The sequence below is a fragment of the Rhinichthys klamathensis genome, unplaced genomic scaffold, assembly GCF_029890125.1.
Source record: "Rhinichthys klamathensis goyatoka isolate OS25496 unplaced genomic scaffold, OSU_Roscu_1.1 h1tg000302l_1, whole genome shotgun sequence".
NCBI lineage: Eukaryota > Metazoa > Chordata > Actinopteri > Cypriniformes > Leuciscidae > Rhinichthys > Rhinichthys klamathensis.
The window spans coordinates 167,077-186,467 of NW_026606821.1; the positions used below are offsets into that span (position 1 = coordinate 167,077).

The 19,391-nt window shown below is 37.3% G+C and overlaps 1 protein-coding gene across 1 annotated transcript in view; it reads left to right on the forward strand.

The window, feature by feature from the left end:
* Positions 1-3,404, forward strand: part of LOC130103983 (semaphorin-7A) — a 36,241-nt gene extending 32,837 nt beyond the window's left edge. The window contains exon 14 of the mRNA XM_056270341.1: positions 2,866-3,404. Coding sequence (XP_056126316.1) covers positions 2,866-3,224 — 359 coding nt within the window. The 3' untranslated portion in view covers positions 3,225-3,404. The remainder of the gene's footprint in view (positions 1-2,865) is intronic.
* Positions 3,405-19,391: the final 15,987 nt, after the last annotated feature.

Below are 19,391 nucleotides of genomic sequence, written 5' to 3' on the forward strand. Positions count from 1 at the left end.
GATGTTCCGATTCACAAGATCTCAATTCATTCATTTTTCACTGGCTCCCACCACAAAAATTTTTATGAATGAATAAAATAATGTATCCTTATATTGTAAAAAGGTTATGACACCCACAATTTTAGATACCAGCGAAATTGAACAATTCTCGATTCCAATTTCAATACTACAGCTAAAACTACTAATATCAAATTCAAAGATTATTAAATAACAAATAAACAGTCATTCATAAAAAAAGAACAAATAATGAAACTACAAGCAAGCAATAGCACAAATACATAAAAACAAAAGAATAAAGATGCAACTGAAATAATCATTGCTTTAAAGGGATAGTTCACCCAAAATGTAAACTCTGTCAGTAATGACTCTCCCTCGTGTTGTTCAACCCCGTAAGACTTTCGTTCATCTTCGGGACACAAATTAAGATATTTGTGATTAAATCTGAGAGCTGGATCACTCCTCCATAGGCTTCTAAGGGATCGAAACTGGCCGGCCCAGAAAAGTTATTAAAGACATCGTTAAAATTAAGGATGTCCCGATCAGGTTTTTCTGCCCTCGAGTCCGAGTCATTTGATTTTGAGTATCTACCGATACCGAGTCCCGATCCGATACTTATATAATACATAAAAAAAGAATAAAGAAGAGCGAAAAAACAAATCCAGGATATTCCTTATTTTTTATTTAATTCACCTTATTTTAACATTCAACAACTCTGTTAACAAACAGAGCACTTCTGTGAGGTAGCTTGAACAATCAAGTAATAAATAACATAAAATCTTCACTTTTGGACTTTAGTGCAACAGTCAATATAGAAAAAGTCTAATATAAAAACAAATAGCACCTCAACTTAAAATACCCAGCAGGCATGTAAACAAAAAATAAAAAGTCTAGAATATACATATATACATTAGGGGTGTAACAGTTCACAAAATTTGCGGTTCGATTCGATACAGCTAATAGTAAGAAATGCCAGAGAAATTTCCTATTTATTAAAAGAAAAACTATTTTTAAATAAGTTTGAGTTTTCCTACATCTTGAAAGTTTCAGGTTTATAAATGGGGGTAATCTTTGAAGGATGAACAAATGTTTTGGTAATCACATTAAAAATAACATTTAAATATATATTTATATAATATTTGAATTTTTAAGTGCAAGTTGCAACATTAAATCCATGTTCATTCACGGCACAATGTTTCTCCTGGTGTCCACGTCAGCGCTGTTTGATCTAATAGAGATCTACGGTTAATAACGGAGAAATGTGAATGCTTCTCACTAGATCTCGCAGCGATGTTATTACTTCAAATGTTTTCTTCACTGGATCTCTTAGCACAGTGTCGCTTGATCTCGCGCTGCACAGATGTCGCTGGTCCGAACTGATAAATGGTCCGTTAAGCACAATATAATGAGTAACGCAGTTTCGTTCCGCTTTCCTTACGTTTGCCATTTGATGTTGCGCAACGTTGTGGTGATCGCGCCAGCGCGGATTTTGTCGGCAGGAAAAATGGTCCTGGCATCGTTCGGTTTGTATGCGTACCGACCCGGAAGCCTCGTACCGAAACGGTTCAATAATTACGAATACATGTACCGTTACACCCCTAATTTACATATATCCGAGTCCTGATCGGGAGGTAACGTCCGATTCCGATCGAGTCTGAAACCACGTGATCGGATCGGGACATCCCTAGTTAAAATAGTCCGAGTGACTACAGCGGCTCAACCTTAAGTTTATCAAGCGACGAGAATACTTTCTAAGCGCAAAAAACAAACAAAAATAACGACTTTATTCAACTCTTCATTTCCTTCTCTGTCTTCCCGTAGTGTAACAGCGCAGCGCTTCTGGTGTACGTCACATGCAGGCTCACTATTGGCCGACGCTGGTCGTGTGTGTGTGTGTGTGTGTGTGAGATGTACAACCCAGAAGCGCTGCGCTGTTACACTACGAGAACTCACTCGAGGCCCACAGAGAAGAACATGAAGAGTTGAATAAAGTCGTTATTTTTGTTTGTTTTTCGCGCACAGAAAGTATTCTCGTCGCTTGATAAACTTAAGGTTGAGCCGCTGTCGTCACTCGGACTATTTTAACAATGTCTTTAATAACTTTTCTGGGCCGGCCAGTTTCGATCCCTTAGAAGCCTATGGAGGAGTGATCCAGCTCTCGGATTTAATCACAAATATCTTAATTTGTGTTCTGAAGATGAACGAAAGTCTTACGGGGTTGAACAACATGAGGGAGAGTAATTACTGACAGAGTTTACATCTTTTGGGTGAACTAACCCTTTAAAGGTTTTTCCAGGGAGGTCTAACAGTAGTTTTCAGGTACAGAATCTGAATAAAGTAATCAAATGTAAAATAACACTGTATATAATTACTGTACAAATTAAATAAAGGTTTAATCCTTGTTAAAGTTACACAATCTTCTTTGTCTTTTGTAGTTTGATTAATAATAGAGACAGCAGGAGGAGGAATATTAGACTAATGCACAGATCTAATATACTGATACACATGCGCTGAATGTACACGGAAAAATTAATTCGTGGCTTTTGAAAATCGATATGGAATCGACCACATTTTATAAAACGATTAATCAAAAAATAAATTTGGGAAACCCTAAATTCGAGTCTGACACACTAACACCACAATAATGAGTCAAATAAAACATTTAGTTAAACTATTTCTGCTTATGGTATTAAATTATCAACAAGCTTCATTCATCATCTCAGAATGATGAATATTATCTCTGAACCTGTGGTGTATTCTGGGATTGCTATCTAGATAGGTTTTGTAAAAGAGTGAAATGTTTTCAGAAATATCCATTTAAATGTCAACTCAACGAAAAGTAAAATCACATGACCGTCTGTCCCACAGAGATGCCTTTAGCCGAACCATCTAAGACCCAGTTCAGTGCCGAGACGCCAGTGGTTCGTGTCCCGGCGTCCTCCAGACACTTCCTGGTCTGCCCGATGACATCACATCACGCCTCGTACCACTGGCACCGCGGGAACACGCGTGAGGAGTGTGTGCGTTCGGATCAGGGCTGTTTGTACCTCATCGACAGCATGGACGCGTCTCACGAGGGGTCGTACACATGCGTGTCTTCAGAGGACGTCTATAACAGGACCGTCGCTCGATACGAGCTTGGCTTGAGCCGGTCCAACGCTCGCCGGCTCACTCCTGTAGGGTTACTTCTGCTCGCGGTGATGTCACTTCCTGTTTTAGACTTTTGAAAGTGTTATCTGACCCTGAAGTTCCTGTCAAATCGGGTCACCTTTATTTCTAAAGCGCTTTATACAATGGAGATAGTTTCAAAGCTGATAAACAGGAACACAATGATGATCAGTGATGCAAGAACTCAGAACTAGAAAGACAAGTGCCATTGTTTAGCTGAAAAATTATCAATACACTGGTTAATAATATATATATATATATATACACAGGTGAAACTCAAAAAATTAGAATATGGTGCAAAAGTTAATTTATTTCAGTAATTCAACTTAAAAGGTGAAACTAATATATTATATAGACTCATTACATGCAAAGTGAGATATTTCAAGCCTTTATTTGTTATAATTTTGATGATTATGGCTTACAGCTTATGAAAACCTTTTCACAATATTCTAATAATTGGGCTTTTCATAAACTGTAAGCCATCAAAATTATAACAAATATAGGCTTGAAATATCTCACTTTGCATGTAATGAGTCTATATAATATATTAGTTTCACCTTTTAAGTTGAATTACTGAAATAAATGAACTTTTGCACCATATGCAAATTTTTCGAGTTTCACCTGTATATATATATTTTTTTTTTTTCAAAGCCAGAGCTTTTTCTATTTTGATGAAAGATTATAAATATTTTGTTATTTACAACAATTTGCACTGATGAATCACTCATAATGTGACCTGGAATTTTGTAATAGATAGGGGAAATACTCCAACATATTATTTACAGTATATGAAATGTGCAATATCATAAGAGTCAAGTTAATCATCAGTCATAGGAGTATGAGAACACGCGATGTTAATGTGGGAGAGGATCAGTTCGGATCTGATGATTCCACGTCATTTTTCCAGGATGTGGAGAGATTATTGTATATTGTTGTTGTTGTTGTTGTTGTCATGATCAGCAGTGTTTCAGTCATGTGATCTACCAGTCAAACATTCGGACACAAAATGTAACTGAGCTTTGCAGAACTAGACAAAGAAGCTCAAATATAAGAGTTTTTTCATTTGTTGCATGTTTCGATCACATCATTCCCAGAATTCCAGTTGTTATTTCAGTTTATCAACACACATGAACGTTTGACTCCATGTGTAGCGTTGTTATTTATAATGTTAAGACTAACAATTTATCATTTAAGATAGTTAAATATAGATAAAACTAGAAAGAGGATTTGATTGGATCAGGAGGATCTTTCAAAAATCAACCGCAGCTTAAAGTGTTTATTATTTCTCAAGATCTAAACGTCATTACATTATGAAATATCAATTAAACTTTCGATTTTTGTAAAGGAGTGTTGAAGATTGTGACACAATTGTCACATGTCTTATTCATCAATCGATTAGATGTTTTGATTGTAAGTGACATTAAGTGTTTAAATACTTGTTAAATTTTATTCAGTGTTGTTTCACAAAAATCATTGTTTAGAATCAGGTGTTCAGTGTATAATGTTGACGCCTCCATAAGCTCAAACATACAGTAGTTCACACTGTAATGTCTTGACTGTGTTTGTATGGAGGAATGCGACTGAAAGTCATATTTATTTTGAGTGAAAGATATGAGCGGACTAATAACCACTGTGAATAACTTTTTTTTACTTATAAATTTGGCACAAATGTTTATTTTTCTCTCTTGTATACTTACAGATATATATTTATATTGCACTGAACTTCCACATTTTAAATGTTTCAGATAACTGGACAAGCCACTAAAGCAGAGTGACTGTACACGAGCATTGTTGCGCAACTCTTCCTGGAAAGAATGTCTTTACATGTTATGATGATGATGATCAATGCTGGTGGATTCACCATTTCACACACTGTGGCTTCTGTGAAAGGTCTTTAAATAAAGACTCAAACATTCCAGCCTCTTGGTCATGGTGTAAATTACAGATGAACACACAGGACGTGACTAAACGTCTGACTCTCACCACTGATGCCGTTCTAAACACAGTGAACTTTTAAGGTGTCACAATTTCTTTCCTTTTTTTGAAATGCTGCGGTTGCTAGTTGATCTCGCACTAATGTTTACTGCAGATGCACAGAACATGCCTAACCAAAAGCTGTGGTGCATGTGATTTGTGTGCTTAATTCATAGTTCTATAGATTCATAGTTCCACTTCCATCCACCTTATTCCTGCGCCCCATGACGCTTTGCCCGAATTATGGGTGTAACTTCCGTTAAGCTGTAAACAATCAGTGAAAGGCTCGCTCTATGGCTTTTCAGACTTTTACAGCGGACTGCAAATGAAAAAATAAAAATCATCACGAGGAAAAGAAAGCAGCGACTGAAAAGAGCTCTTGCCATAGATATTCTTGTTATAACATGCCACGTTAAAATACCAAATATAACGTTATTCTCATGATGTCTGAAAATAAATCATGAAGGAATATTGACAGCTCATCCAGTCAAGACGGATCAGCTTTATTTGTAGGGCAACCTTATGATTTGAAATGAATTTTATGTAGTAGATAACATGTAGATAAATTACAATTTCTACCACCATTATTACTAATCTAATGGGCTGCTACAAGGCTAAGGGGGTTTAAGAAAATTGAGCATTTTAATTTTCTCTCTGTTAAATTTGCACACTGAATATGGGTTGGAGCTTTTAATTTTGAACTCTCAAAGTGCACCAGATTGATGGATTTAACACCGGTCCTTTGGACTTCTCTGCCTCTTGAACTTAGGGAAGCCCAGTCTTATGCAATTTTTAAAGATCAACTTAAGACATACTTTTTTAAACTTGCATTCACTTGTTAATGTGTTTTTTTTTTAAACAATTGCCCATTGTTTAGGCCTATACAGCGCTTTGAGAAGCTGCTTTTAAAGGCGCTTTATAAAATAAAGGTTATTATTATTATTTTGTTACAGTGTCTGTCTACATTACACTACTGCAGTGCATAATAATAGTTATAATATTAATCCCATGACAGTAATAGCCATATATTGTAAAACAAATGCAATAATAAAAATAAAGGAAACTTTCATAGCCTAATAAGTTTTGTACACATTTCTATACTTGAAAGCAAGTTATAACCCAGTGCCACCAATTAAACAAAACAAAACGAATGGGCCGCCGATGTACGAGTTTTATGGGCCGTTCAGACAATAAATAAATAAATAAATATATAAAAGTATTCGAGATGTATCGGCCCAAAAAGCACGTCGGCCCACCGGGAATCTCCTGGTAGTCCCGATGGCCAGTACATGCCTTCGCACAATACTTAGTACATTTATTTCGTTTGACACCTTAATGGCTGAGATGAGAAGACTTACCGCTATACTGGGCTTTCTTATTATCTTGTTCCTTTCTCCTTTTCTTCCCTGTGCACGAGGGTTTAGACCGATTCATTTTCGATCAACGCGCCAGCATTGCCTTGCCTAACCTAACCTAACGTAACGCAACTCCCCCCATTAGGAAATGATCGACAATAATCATCAATTCAATCTAATAATCAAGTTGACAAGTAATTAAACGTGTGGCTGAGGGGCGCCTTAGGATGATCATGTTTTATTTTGCTTGTCATTCTAATTCTATGATTAATGGGAAGTAGGGGCGACACTAGAGGGCGCCTGCGCCCCCAACACATTTTTTTTTTCACAAATTTGATGCCTGCTACAGGTCTCAAAATAGTTGGGACGGGGGCAACAAATGGTTGAAAAAGCAAGAAATTTAGAAAGGATTCAGGTGGGAGAACATCTAGCAACTAATTAAGTTCATTTATATCAGGTCTGTAACATGATTAGCTATAAAGGGATGTCTTAGAGAGGTAGAGTCTTTCAGAAGTAAAGATGGGCAGAGGCTCTCCAATCTGTGAAAGAGTGCGTAAAAAGATTGTGGAACACTTTAAAAACAATGTTCCTCAACGTCAAGTTGCAAAGGCTTTGCAAATCTCATCATCTACAGTGCACAACATCATCAAAAGATTCAGAGAAACTGGAGAAATCTCTGTGCGTAAGGGACAAGGCCGAAGACCTTTATTGGATGCCCGTGGTCTTCGGGCCCTCAGACGACACTGCATCACTCATCGGCATGATTGTGTGAATGACATTACTAAATGGGCCCAGGAATACTTCCAGAAACCACTGTCGGTAAACACAATCCGCCGTGCCATCTCCAGATGCCAACTAAAGCTCTATCATGCAAAGAGGAAGCCATATGTGAACATGGTCCAGAAGCGCTGTCATGTCCTGTGGGCCAAGGCTCATTTAAAATGGACTATTTCAAAGTGGAAAAGTATTCTATGGTCCGACGAGTCCAAATTTGACATTCTTGTTGGAAATCACGGACGCCGTGTCCTCCGGGCAAAAGAAGAGGGAGACCTTCCATCGTGTTATCAGCGTTCAGTTCAAAAGCCAGCATCTCTGATGGTATGGGGGTGCATAAGTGCATATGCAGCTTGCATGTTTTGGAAGGCACTATGAATGCTGAAAGCTATATAAAGGTTTTAGAGCAACATTTGCTCCCCTCCAGACGACGTCTATTTCAGGGAAGGCCTTGTGTATTTCAGCAGGACAATGCAAAACCACATACTGCAGCTATTACAACTGCATGGCTACATCGTAGAAGAGTCCGGGTGTTGAATTGGCCAGATCTTTCACCTATAGAGAACATTTGGCGCATCATTAAACGAAAAATGCGTCAAAGACGACCACGAACACTTCAGCAGCTGGAAACCTAAATAAGGCAAGAATGGGACCAAATTCCAACACCAAAACTCCAGACACTCATGAACTCGATGCCCAGAGCCCCAGACGTCTTCAAACTGTTTTGAAAAGAAGAGGAGATGTTACACCATGGTAAACGTGCCCCCGTCCCAACTATTTTGAGACCTGTAGCAGGCATCACATTTGAAATGAGCTCATTTAGTGGATAAAAGTGTAAAATTTCTCAGTTTAAACATTTGTTATGTTATCTATGTTCTACTGTGAATAAAATATTGGCTCATGTGATTTGAAAGTCTTATAGTTTTCATTTTATTCAAATTTAAAAAACGTCCGAACTTTTCCGGAATTCGGGTTGTATATGAAAAATACAGTAAATTGCAACTACATAAAATTATCATGAGAACATTATAATTGTGTGTTTGGGACATGGGTTTTAATGGTGAGACTTTTGTTTTTATAATCAGGCCCTCAAAATTACATAAAAATTTGGATTTAGATGTATCGGCCAATATATCGGTTATCGGCCTTTAAATATAAATAATTATCAGTAACGGCCAAAATTTTCCCCCGAATTCTGAATTACAGTCGATTTTATAGCCTATAGATTGGCTGAAATAATTTACACGTGTGCAACCAAAGTATGAATATTAAATAATTGAACTTTAATGATGTGTATGTGTAATGATGCTAACAGGGTTTATTATTATTATTATTATTATTACTACTGCTTAATTTCCAAAGCGAAGCACCTTTTTTTAATATAAATCTGAACATTGGCATGGATTTTAGCGTGCATAATATCACCTTGAACACTTGTGCTGTTCCCAAATATTGCTTTCTTTATAAGCTGTTATTGCCAAATATAGGTTTCAATCTTTTTGTCAACTTGTTTTCTTGCAGTTTGACAGGTTTTAGGTTTCTCTTTGGAACTGATTTGATCTGAACTCATGCATCTTAGTTTTTATTTTTTGCTGAATAACTTTTTCCACTCAAAAACTACGTTGCTTAAGATTTACAAGCAGTTTTTTAGGGATTAAACGATATATCGGCCACCATATCGGTATTGGCCGATATATGTTCATTCTTAGTGTTATCGTTATCCGCCTCATAAGAAAATTTGGTGATATATTAAAGCCGATAAATAATGGATTATTTCCTCCAGCTGAGACACTTCACTGTTCTGACAGGCACGTAACTTTTAGTTTCAAGTTCACTTCTGCATTTGTTTCAGTTCGTGCAGACAGGAACACCAAATTAGGTAAAGGATTTTCAGCACAGCACAAGAGTTAAAGTCCCCCTGTGGTGAAAATCCAGCTTTTAATGTTGTTTATGTGTCTATGTGGTGTTTTTTAGGGATGCACGATATATCGGCGCCATATCGTTATCGGTCGATAAATGATTATTTTTAGTGTTATCGTTATCGGCCAGATAAGAAAATTCGGCCGATATATCAAAACCGATAAATTGGCGCCTTTCGCATGACGTCACACGCAACAGACGCGCGCGCATTTGAAAGTGTTTATGCTAGAGTGAAGACAAAATGTCGGTGGTGTGGGAGTTCTTCAGCGTGAAAAAAGAGGACATCAAAATTGCAATTTGCAACAGCTGTCAATGTGAGGTAATGCGAGGAGGCAGTAGAACCAAAAACTTCAATACAACTAATTTAATTAGCCACCTGAAGTTTCGCCATTCCGAAATTTATAAAGACTATCAGACAAAAGTGACCAGCAAACAAACAGAGGTAGCCCTTACCAACAAGCCAGCACAACAAACACTTGACAGTATAAGGAAATTCGACAAGAGCAGTGCCAAAGCAAAAGCAATCACATGCAAAGTTATGGAAATTGTAGACTTGGAATTAAGCCTTTTCCCCGTTATTATTTGATTCACGGGACCAGACACCAGTTATCTTGCCAAGAAAGATTTTTATTCTTATATGTCAGGAGAGAAACTCTGAGAAGATGTTATATTCATGCCAGGTCTATGCGTTTCGTGTTTCTCCTTCCTCTCACACAGTCATGCCTCCATGTTTCTCTGCTGTAGTACAGTAAGATTGAGTTTTTATACATCACAGAGAGTCTTACAGCTTCCTTGTAAGGTAACAAAACATATTGCTTATGCTTAAAATGAAATGTATATGCACATGGTACAATCTACTTTCCACATTAAGAAACTATTTCTCAGTGTATACATTAGTGGTATACAAATGGTGCATTTGCATCAGTTGAAACGTTCATTTTCTTGCAAAGAGCATACCAACTGTACACATTTGAAGTATATTCATCATTGGAACTCTCTGCTAAGTGAACATTACATACCTCTAAGCAGAATACATAATCCTCCCAGCTACCCTCCTTGTGTCTAAAATATGTTCCTTAAACACATGTGTCCATGCAATCTATAGTCTACTCATGCATTTTAAACTTCATAAGATAATACAACTTATTATGAATACTAAATAAAGAATAATAATACAGATACATAATATTAAATAATGAAATTATATTCAAAGATGAAATTTTAGTCTTCAGAAATGATAGCAGTTGATGACCAACCTTTTAGCATAGTTGATGACCAAGGATTTCGTCGGCTTCTTGAGTTTATTGAACCGCGCTACTCCCTCCCTAGCCGGCGGTACTTTTCTGATGTGTCGCTCCCTGCTTTATACAATGAAGTAGCAACACACATCCACATGCTTTTGAGCAAAAATGTAACTCATATCAGTTTTACTACTGACATATGGAGTTCCGACGTAAGTCCAGTGAGTATGTTGAGCCTTACCGCTCAGTGGATTGAGGAAAACTTTGAGATGAAGAGAGTGGTGCTTCATGCACAAGAATGCCCAGGCTCTCACACCGGCGCTGCTATAGCGCGTGCATTTGAGAGCATGTTAGCTCAGTGGAACATAACGAAAGATATGGTTCATGTTGTCATGCGAGACAATGGGCGAAATATGGCAAAAGCCATGGAAGATTGTGGTTTGAACAGTCTTGGCTGCATGGCTCATACTCTTCAGTTAGCCGTACACGAAGGAGTTCTGAGCCAGCGCAGCATTTCTGACTGTTTGGCGATAGGGAGAAAGATAGTCGGACACTTCAAACATTCTCAGCTCGCCATCTCCCGACTCGGAGAGATACAGACAGCGCTAGGATTGTCAAAAAAGATGCTCCAACAAGACACTCCGACACGATGGAACAGTACATTTTATATGATGTCGAGTTTGATCGCGCAGAAGCGTGCACTTGGTGCCTATGGGGCAGAATACGAGCTTCCCGCATTATTCAGCGCATACCAGTGGGGCCTTATTGAAAATGCAGTAACACTCCTTGCACCTTTCGAAGAACTGACGAGAGAAGTAAGTTCACACAAGCCAACGACTTCAGATGTTATCCCCTCTGTTGAGGCTCTGAAACGTTTACTGAACAAGAGTCTCAGTACAGATAGCGGAGTGAAGACAACAAAAGCTACTCTGCTCGAGGCTGTGGAGCAGCGGTTTAACAGCATATACACAGAGCCTTTGTACGTCGTGGCAACGATCTTGGACCCAAGGTACAAAGATTGCTTTTTTGATCAAGCCACTAAACAACGAGCAACAGAAATGCTGCTGAGACAAGAGACGAGCGAGACAGAGTCTCCCAAAAAAAGACGCACAGAGAGCGACGGAGGCGCAACATCCCTGCTTGACATGTATGGTGAAATTCTTGAAGAAAACACAGCTAAGGAACATCAGACATACGAAGACACTCCAGTAGGACAACAGGTAAAAAATGATCATATTAAAAAGTGCTGTACCTAACCATTTAATAACAAAGAAAAAAAAAAACGAATTACAACAAATACAATTTTATTTGACAACAGTTATAAAGAGTAGAAAACAAAACATTCATGTTAGGACTTCACTGTAAAAAATATAATTAATAAGCCATTACATGTTTTTACATTAGTTTTAACTCATAAGTTAAGCAATGTTCAACTTTTTTATTAGATTAAACTCATGTACTAAAGTCAATTTAACATAATTTAAGACTAAATTTCTTAACAGCCAAGTTGACTGCACTTAATTTAAGGCAGCAAGTATTTTTTTTTTTTTTTACAGTGCTTACATGCATACAACTTTACATGCTTATTTGAAGAAAAGATTTTAAAAGACTGTGTGCCTCTTTGTAGGTGAATGCATATCTAAGCGAGCCACCCATTTCCAGGAATGAGAGCCCACTGCAGTTTTGGAAAAGCAACATGTCACGTTTTCCAGCCCTGGCCCAAGCTGCACGCAAATACCTGTCAGCTCAGCTCCCTGTACAAGTGTCGACAGCGAACGTCTCTTCTCAGCGGCATCAAACGTGATTGATGAAAAGAGAAACAGACTTTTGTGTGAGAAAGCCGAAATGCTTCTCTTCGTTAAAAAAAACATTCCACTCTTACATTCACATAAGTAGCAGCCAAATCAATCCCATATAATTTCTAGTTGGCCTACCTGTTCTTAAATGCACACAAAGCAAAGTCATGCTTTATTTATCCATGGCACATTTTGATTCTTTGTTAATGTTGTTCAGTGACTAGTAAGTTTTATGCATTATAAATTTTTTTATCAGGCAAAATATATATTTGTATAAATAATATTGTACAAAGATATAATTAATTTGAAAAGTTATGAAATATGTTCCAAATATAAGTTGGCTACATTTAGTGAATGAATTTGGGAAAAGAAAGATCGAGATGTTTCCTTGGAGTTTCCTTGTTTTCTGCTGTAATTTAAAAAATAACATAAAAGCAGTTCACTGTATTCGTTTTGCTTTTGTTTTTGTAATCAGAGAAAATAATATCAGGATTTGTATTTATCGGCCAATTTATCGGTTATCGGCTTCCAAATATAAAGAGTTATCGGTATCGGCCAAAATTTCCATATCGGTGCATCCCTAGTGTTTTTAATACGCTTTAAGACACACCATGTGTAAGTTCATAAGTCGACAGCATTGCTGAGTATTTTCTGCTTAAAACTGCAGTGAACCAAAGACAGTCTCAAAAACACGGTTTGAAATCGCTGGTGTTTCTGACGTCACAAACGACCTTGTAACCAATCAGATCAACGTGTGATCGTCAACCAGTGGATCTCTGAGCTGAGTGAGTGGAGGCGGGGCTCATTTGCATATTCATAGAACCGCGTATACTAAATGAGGCAAGGGTCAAGTCAAGTCACATTTATTTATATAATGCTTTTTAGAGTACAGAGTGTTTCAAAGCAGCTTTACAGAGATAACAGGAAAATAATGCAAAAAAGTTTGTTTACAGAAGAAAATAGTGTCAAAGTCCAGCTTAAGTAAGTTCAGTAATGTTTCATTTTTGTTTTAAAATAGCTATTAATTTAGTTCATTTATATATAGCCGCTCTGGAGAACACCGTGATGTCATCGTCCAGCTCAGATCAGTTCTTGTATAATAGTGTCAATGCAGGCAGATCAATATATTAATGTAGTTGAATATTAAATTAAATGTTAAATTTAATGTTCCCAACTAAGCAAGCCAAGCCAATGGCAACAAAGGTGAAAAAGGTGACAGTGAAGGAACCAAAACTCCATCAGTGACAGAATGGAGAAATAAACCTTGGGTGAAACCAGACTCAGTGTCTCAGTTCTCTGGCCAACGAACGAACAGTGTGTGATTATGATTCAGGCAGCATTACAGGTCAGAGGTCAGATTGGTTTGGAACAATCAGAATATTATCCAGTTCATCTGGATGAAGATCGGAGTCATTACGCCGGTATGGGACGGGGTTGTTGAGGATCAGTGAGAGTCTAGATGACACGATCTCTGCCGATACTTCAGGGATGTGTCGTGGTCATGTCTAGGCGCAGGTCCTCGAGGGTGTAGAGTTACATTTAAGATATTTTAAGGCAGGAAAAAACGTTTAAATATGTCATTTTTGTGATCAAAGATGAGTTTTAAGGGATACAATTATTGACTACAGGGGGACTTAAAGATAAGTTATAACACTAACTCTGGGTAGTGATTTATGATAGTTAAGAATATTATTTTCATGAATTTGAATTCTTCAGTTTTATATTAAGAGAAGAACGTTCTAAAAAAGTACTTTTGGGAATACAAAAAAAAATAATTTTTGGTAAAAAAACGCTTCATGAATGCAGTCCCAGGTTTGACATCAAAATGCTTTTGGTACTGAAGTTTCTAGAGCTTCACTGGAGGACAAAAGTTAAAGTATGTTCCTCGCACAAAGCTGACCAATTATGGAGTCATATGGGTTTACTGTTATTGTTCTTTTATGGGGTTTCACAATCTGTGGTCGTGGAGTTCATGAACCTGAAATAGTTCATGTTTAAAAATCAGTTTAAATAGTTTTTAAAAAACACCGCTAAACATGAATCCAGAAAAGCCATATTGAAAAATAAATAAATAAATACCACAGAAGATATAAAGTGAAACTTAATCTTAATGTAGCCCTGTGTTTGAGTGTGTCCAACGTTTACCTTGTTTTTGTGGTAAAGTGCTCAACTTTAACATACACAAAGTTCACACGCATTTGCATGGGACTTCTCCTAAATGTAGATTTTAATTAAAATTAAACAAGGTTGTATTGTAGTCATGATCACAACATGCACAAACCCAATGTGTGACGTCACAGATAAGGTTTAGTACCGGTGTTATGCCGAATTTCGACTCCCTGCCAGAATCTGACTCCCCCTCGCGTGCACGCGCAATGACGTCACCACACTAGTCGCCGAATTTCGACTCCCTGCCAGAATCTAACTCCCCCTCGCTTGCACGCGCAATGACGTCGGTGCGACTGTTTTATTTTTCTTCTGTTTGTGTTACTTAAAGCTTAGTGTCTTTTTTTTTTTTACAGGTGTTTATTAATAAATATAATTATTATCAGTGTTTTCCAGAAAGCGTTGCAAAAACCGATCACTGGCATACAGGATGTTTGAGTGCACTATACTTACCAAGTCAAATATGAAATGTTAATATTTAACATTTATTCCCATTTCCCATTGTGCACTGTTTACTAGACAGTCCAATAATACCATGTGCAATAAGTTCTACTTTATTCTGCACATAAGTTCTACTTTATTCTGCACATAAATTATTCTATACTCTGCCAGTACATTTTATTTAAATCAAACCCCAGAATTATTTTCGTGTCCAAAGCACAGGTTCTGTATTTGGATCCTCTTGGGGAGAGGCAACCTGACCTTAAAAGATGCCAAGAAGTGACAAGGTAATTACAGCTTTTAAACAAGTCCTATGATGGGGCAAATTATCAATGAATGTTGAATGGAAAAAAATTGTGCTGTTCTGAGCTTTTTATTATTATTATTGATAACAGGTCATTCATGAATCAAAAAGGCATACATGTGTCCACGTGGGCATGTGACACACTGCCACACCCACACCAAAAGGACAGCAGTTCCTGTGGGGCCTTTGTCCTAAAAGTAAGAATTATGGAATTGGCTAAGAGTACTGATTAAAAAGACAGTAGTCCCTAATGAATAGCATAAAAATCAGTTCAAACTCCAGTGTTAATATGCTGACCACATTCACCACTCACTGACAGTTACACAGTAAGATTTACATAGTGTTCTTTCTTCATTGATGTCAGTTTATTGGCTGCAATCTTTGATACCAACACATCTGTTTGTCTTTATTACAATGAAATTGTTCTAATTGTTTATTTTTAGTTTGCTGAATGTATGCTGGACAAAAAGCCAGTTCTGTTTTCAACAAGCAAAACAAGTGTGAATTCCATCAGATTGGCCATAGCTACTTGCCTCCTACAAAACACGGGTAAGTGTGGAATACTATCCCCTTGCCAAAAAATCCAAATATTCAGACTGTCTATTTAAAGTAGTCTATTCAGGAGCCTGTTTAAAGTAATTGTGAGGTTTGGCCTTGTGTCTTATATTGGCTCTTCTCCCCTGGCATTGTCATAGATGATCTAAAAGATTTGTGCTTTCTCTGTGGGGAGGAAGAAAGTCCTGACTGGGTGGGTACTCTAACTGTACTTTTTATTTGATCCTTTTTTTGTTGTTGAAAAGAGTAGTCTTTAAGTACACCATATTTATTTTTTCATCATAATGGATGTAAAAAGATAACTGTGGTGCATACTAATATTCACTTTGTCCCTAAGATTGGCTGTGATGTGTGCCCTCGGTGGTACCACTGTGACTGCGCAAAAACATCGATGGAAGTTACCAACTACTTGTGTCCAGCTTGTATGAAATAAATGTATTTATTTTCAAGTGTTGTAGTAGTTTCTCTTTTTTTTTATTGTTTAGTTTGTAATTCTATTTAAGTTATTATTCTCGAACTTATGCGTTTTTGATCAGCTCATTGGAGACCACAATTCAAAAGACAACAATTTTGCACATACAATAAAAATTATTATTTTACTGTGACACATGTACATAAAAGGGAACCAACGGTGAAGGCAATGAAATGACATTTTCATTGAGCAAATAATAATAAAAACATTCCTGAATGACTTCACAGTTATAGGCGTTTTTACATGTATTTCTGTTTTTTTTTTTATCACCGAAATGCAGTTAATCATCCTGAAAACAGAAAGTGTGCACCATCAAAATACATTTAAAGTTGTAGGTAAATGTCTAGCCACCCAGTTATACTGGCAAATATCAGCCAGAATTAACTAAAAGTGCCTATCACAATACAATATCAAATGTAAAACACAGAAATTATTTTACCATCCATAGTAAGAGGTGTAACCAGCATGAGTTTCATGTGTCTTTGACTTTGCAAACCTGAAAAATTAGGGAAGTATGATTTATATAATTTGCTTACACCTGTGCTTTGGACACGAAAATAATTCTGGGGTTGGATTTAAATAAAATGTAGGCCTACTGGCAGAGTATAGAATAATCTATGTGCAGAATAAAGTAGAACTTATTGCACATGGTATTATTGGACTGTCTATAGTAGTAAACAGTGCACAATGGGAAATGGGAATAAATGTTAAATATTAACATTTCATATTTGACTTGGTAAGTATAGTGCACTTAAACATCCTGTATGCCAGTGATCGGTTTTTGCAACGCTTTCTGGAAAACACTGATAATTATTATATTTATTAATAAACACCTGTAAAAAAAAAAAAGACACCAAACTTTAAGAAACACAAACAGACGAAAAATAAAACAGTCGCACCGACGTCATTGCGCGTGCAAGCGAGGGGGAGTTAGATTCTGGCAGGGAGTCTAAATTCGGCGACTAGTGTGGTGACGTCATTGCGCGTGCACGCGAGGGGGAGTCAGATTCTGGCAGGGAGTCGAAATTCGGCACAACACCGTAACTATAGGAGTTAAACATTCAAGAATTAAATATGGTAATCGATAAGCACTCATATATCTGCAACTAAAAAAAATCCTACACGACGAGGCCTGAGAAGCAAGTTACAAGAGAAAAATACACACAATAAAAACTACAGCTGAACAACTTCATCACTGACAAAAATCAGATTGAACATCACGTGTCAGTCTCTCTCAATCTCTGTGCACGAGCGCCACCTCGAGGTTCACCAAGTCACTCGACTCAGGACGTGTCATTTCTTTCAGTTCAAGCAGTCAATAAAAAAATATAGATAAAGGCCTGAATGTATAAAAATATATCTTTAAGCAACACAGGTTCAACATCCATCATGTGAGAATAAAAAGCCTGTTACCAAAAATTGTTTGATTGACTGAATGTTTTCAGTAAAAAGCTCAAATTTAAACCTGTATTATGTGTCAGATGTTGAGAATGACGAAGAATCAGTCAATTATGACATAAAAAGTCGAAATTGTGACATAGGCCTACTAAGTCATTAGTATGGGATTAAAATTACGAACTATATGTTCCTCATAAACATGACTTAGGCCTATAGGCCTATGTCATTTCGACTTTTTATGTCACAATCATTTACAAAAATCTTGTTTCTGGTCTTCACATATTTCCAGACTAAAAATCTCTCACATATTCTGAGGTTATTATGAGAAATGAATACATTCGTTGTATTTTAATTTCTGAGAACGGTAATTTTTCACAAAGGCAACATCACGTGCACGACTTTGGCGCGCAAACTCAAGATCATAGCGATAATTTTCTAACACACCACACCCATGTAAATAAAGTATAGTCCTACCTATTTGTAGTTAATTTCATCGGTTGCCTGTGGCGTTAAACTCTTACTCAGCATCTAGCCAAAATAACATGCGTGTCCATCGGTTAACCGTCCTCAGAAGACGAAAACAACCAATTTGCCGCGACATCACGAGAACATGACACGTTATTGGCCGTTAAGTGGCGTAGCATGTGCCTTTACATGGGTACTCTTTTGTTGTTGTTTTTTATATTAATTGATGTGACTTAATACTTTTATGTGTGAAATTTTAAATTAAGTGGAGGGAAAGTTTGCACGTGCCACTGAGTAAATGGCCAAGGGCGTCACGTGACCTGGACGTTAAAGGTGCGTCTCAATCAGCTGCCGATCAGATTATTTATATATTATATTTATGCAAAAATATACTTGAACAACAACAACAAAAGGCTGTGTCTTGCTGCTGCAGTGTATTGAGTTTTTATGTCTCACTCACACTTCAAAAATTCTATTGAGGGAACAAACTCCCTGATTTTCATGGTGCATTGTGGGAATGTATAGGAGGGAAACGTTTCAGTGCACACTGTAAGGATTTTGTGATTGAGACAGCCCTTAAATTTTACGATCTCTTGAGTTTAACATTGTTTGTTTGACAGGGATAGTTTCGTCTCTGACCCTCAGGAGTCGCCATATATTCAGGGCTGAAGAGACCAAATGTGATGTTAAAAACCTGTTCTGATGGTCCACTGATTAGATGCTGGAGACCTTTTATGGCTCTAAAAAACCCTGAAGCATTTTAAAGCAATTAGACACAGTCACAATAAAACAGGACAGAGAATCTGCACAATGTTTTTAATCCAGTTCAAACAGAAGAAGAGCTGCAGCAAACATGGAGAATCAAGAGCTGGAACAGAAGAATCAATGTCCTGAGAATAGAGAGAAAGCACATCAATATGGCCTTCAAACCTCTTCCAGACCAGACTCGTGCGTACATGTGTTTTAATGCACAGGTCATTCCCTGGTCACCCACTACATCATCATGATCCAGACCTGTTAAAACAGACTCGATCTGGGGCGTGTTTCCCGAACACCGAAATAACTCGCGGCTTCACTATCATAGTACATCATCGTTGAAGAAATCAAGTATAGTCACGACTTTCCTGAAACCGTATTGTCGCAAATTGGTCGTTGGTAATGATGTCACGCAGGTTATGGAGTAATAACTACTTTTAATGAATCGGTTTGAGATCGAATTACCGCTAGATGTTTTGCTATAAATCACAGACATGCATCTGAGGAATATTTCTAATTTTTCTCAGTTATTTTGATTTATTTCCAGATTCACTCATAGACTCGTTCTTGCGCACTAGAGCTCGTTCACACATGCGCACTCTTCAGAAA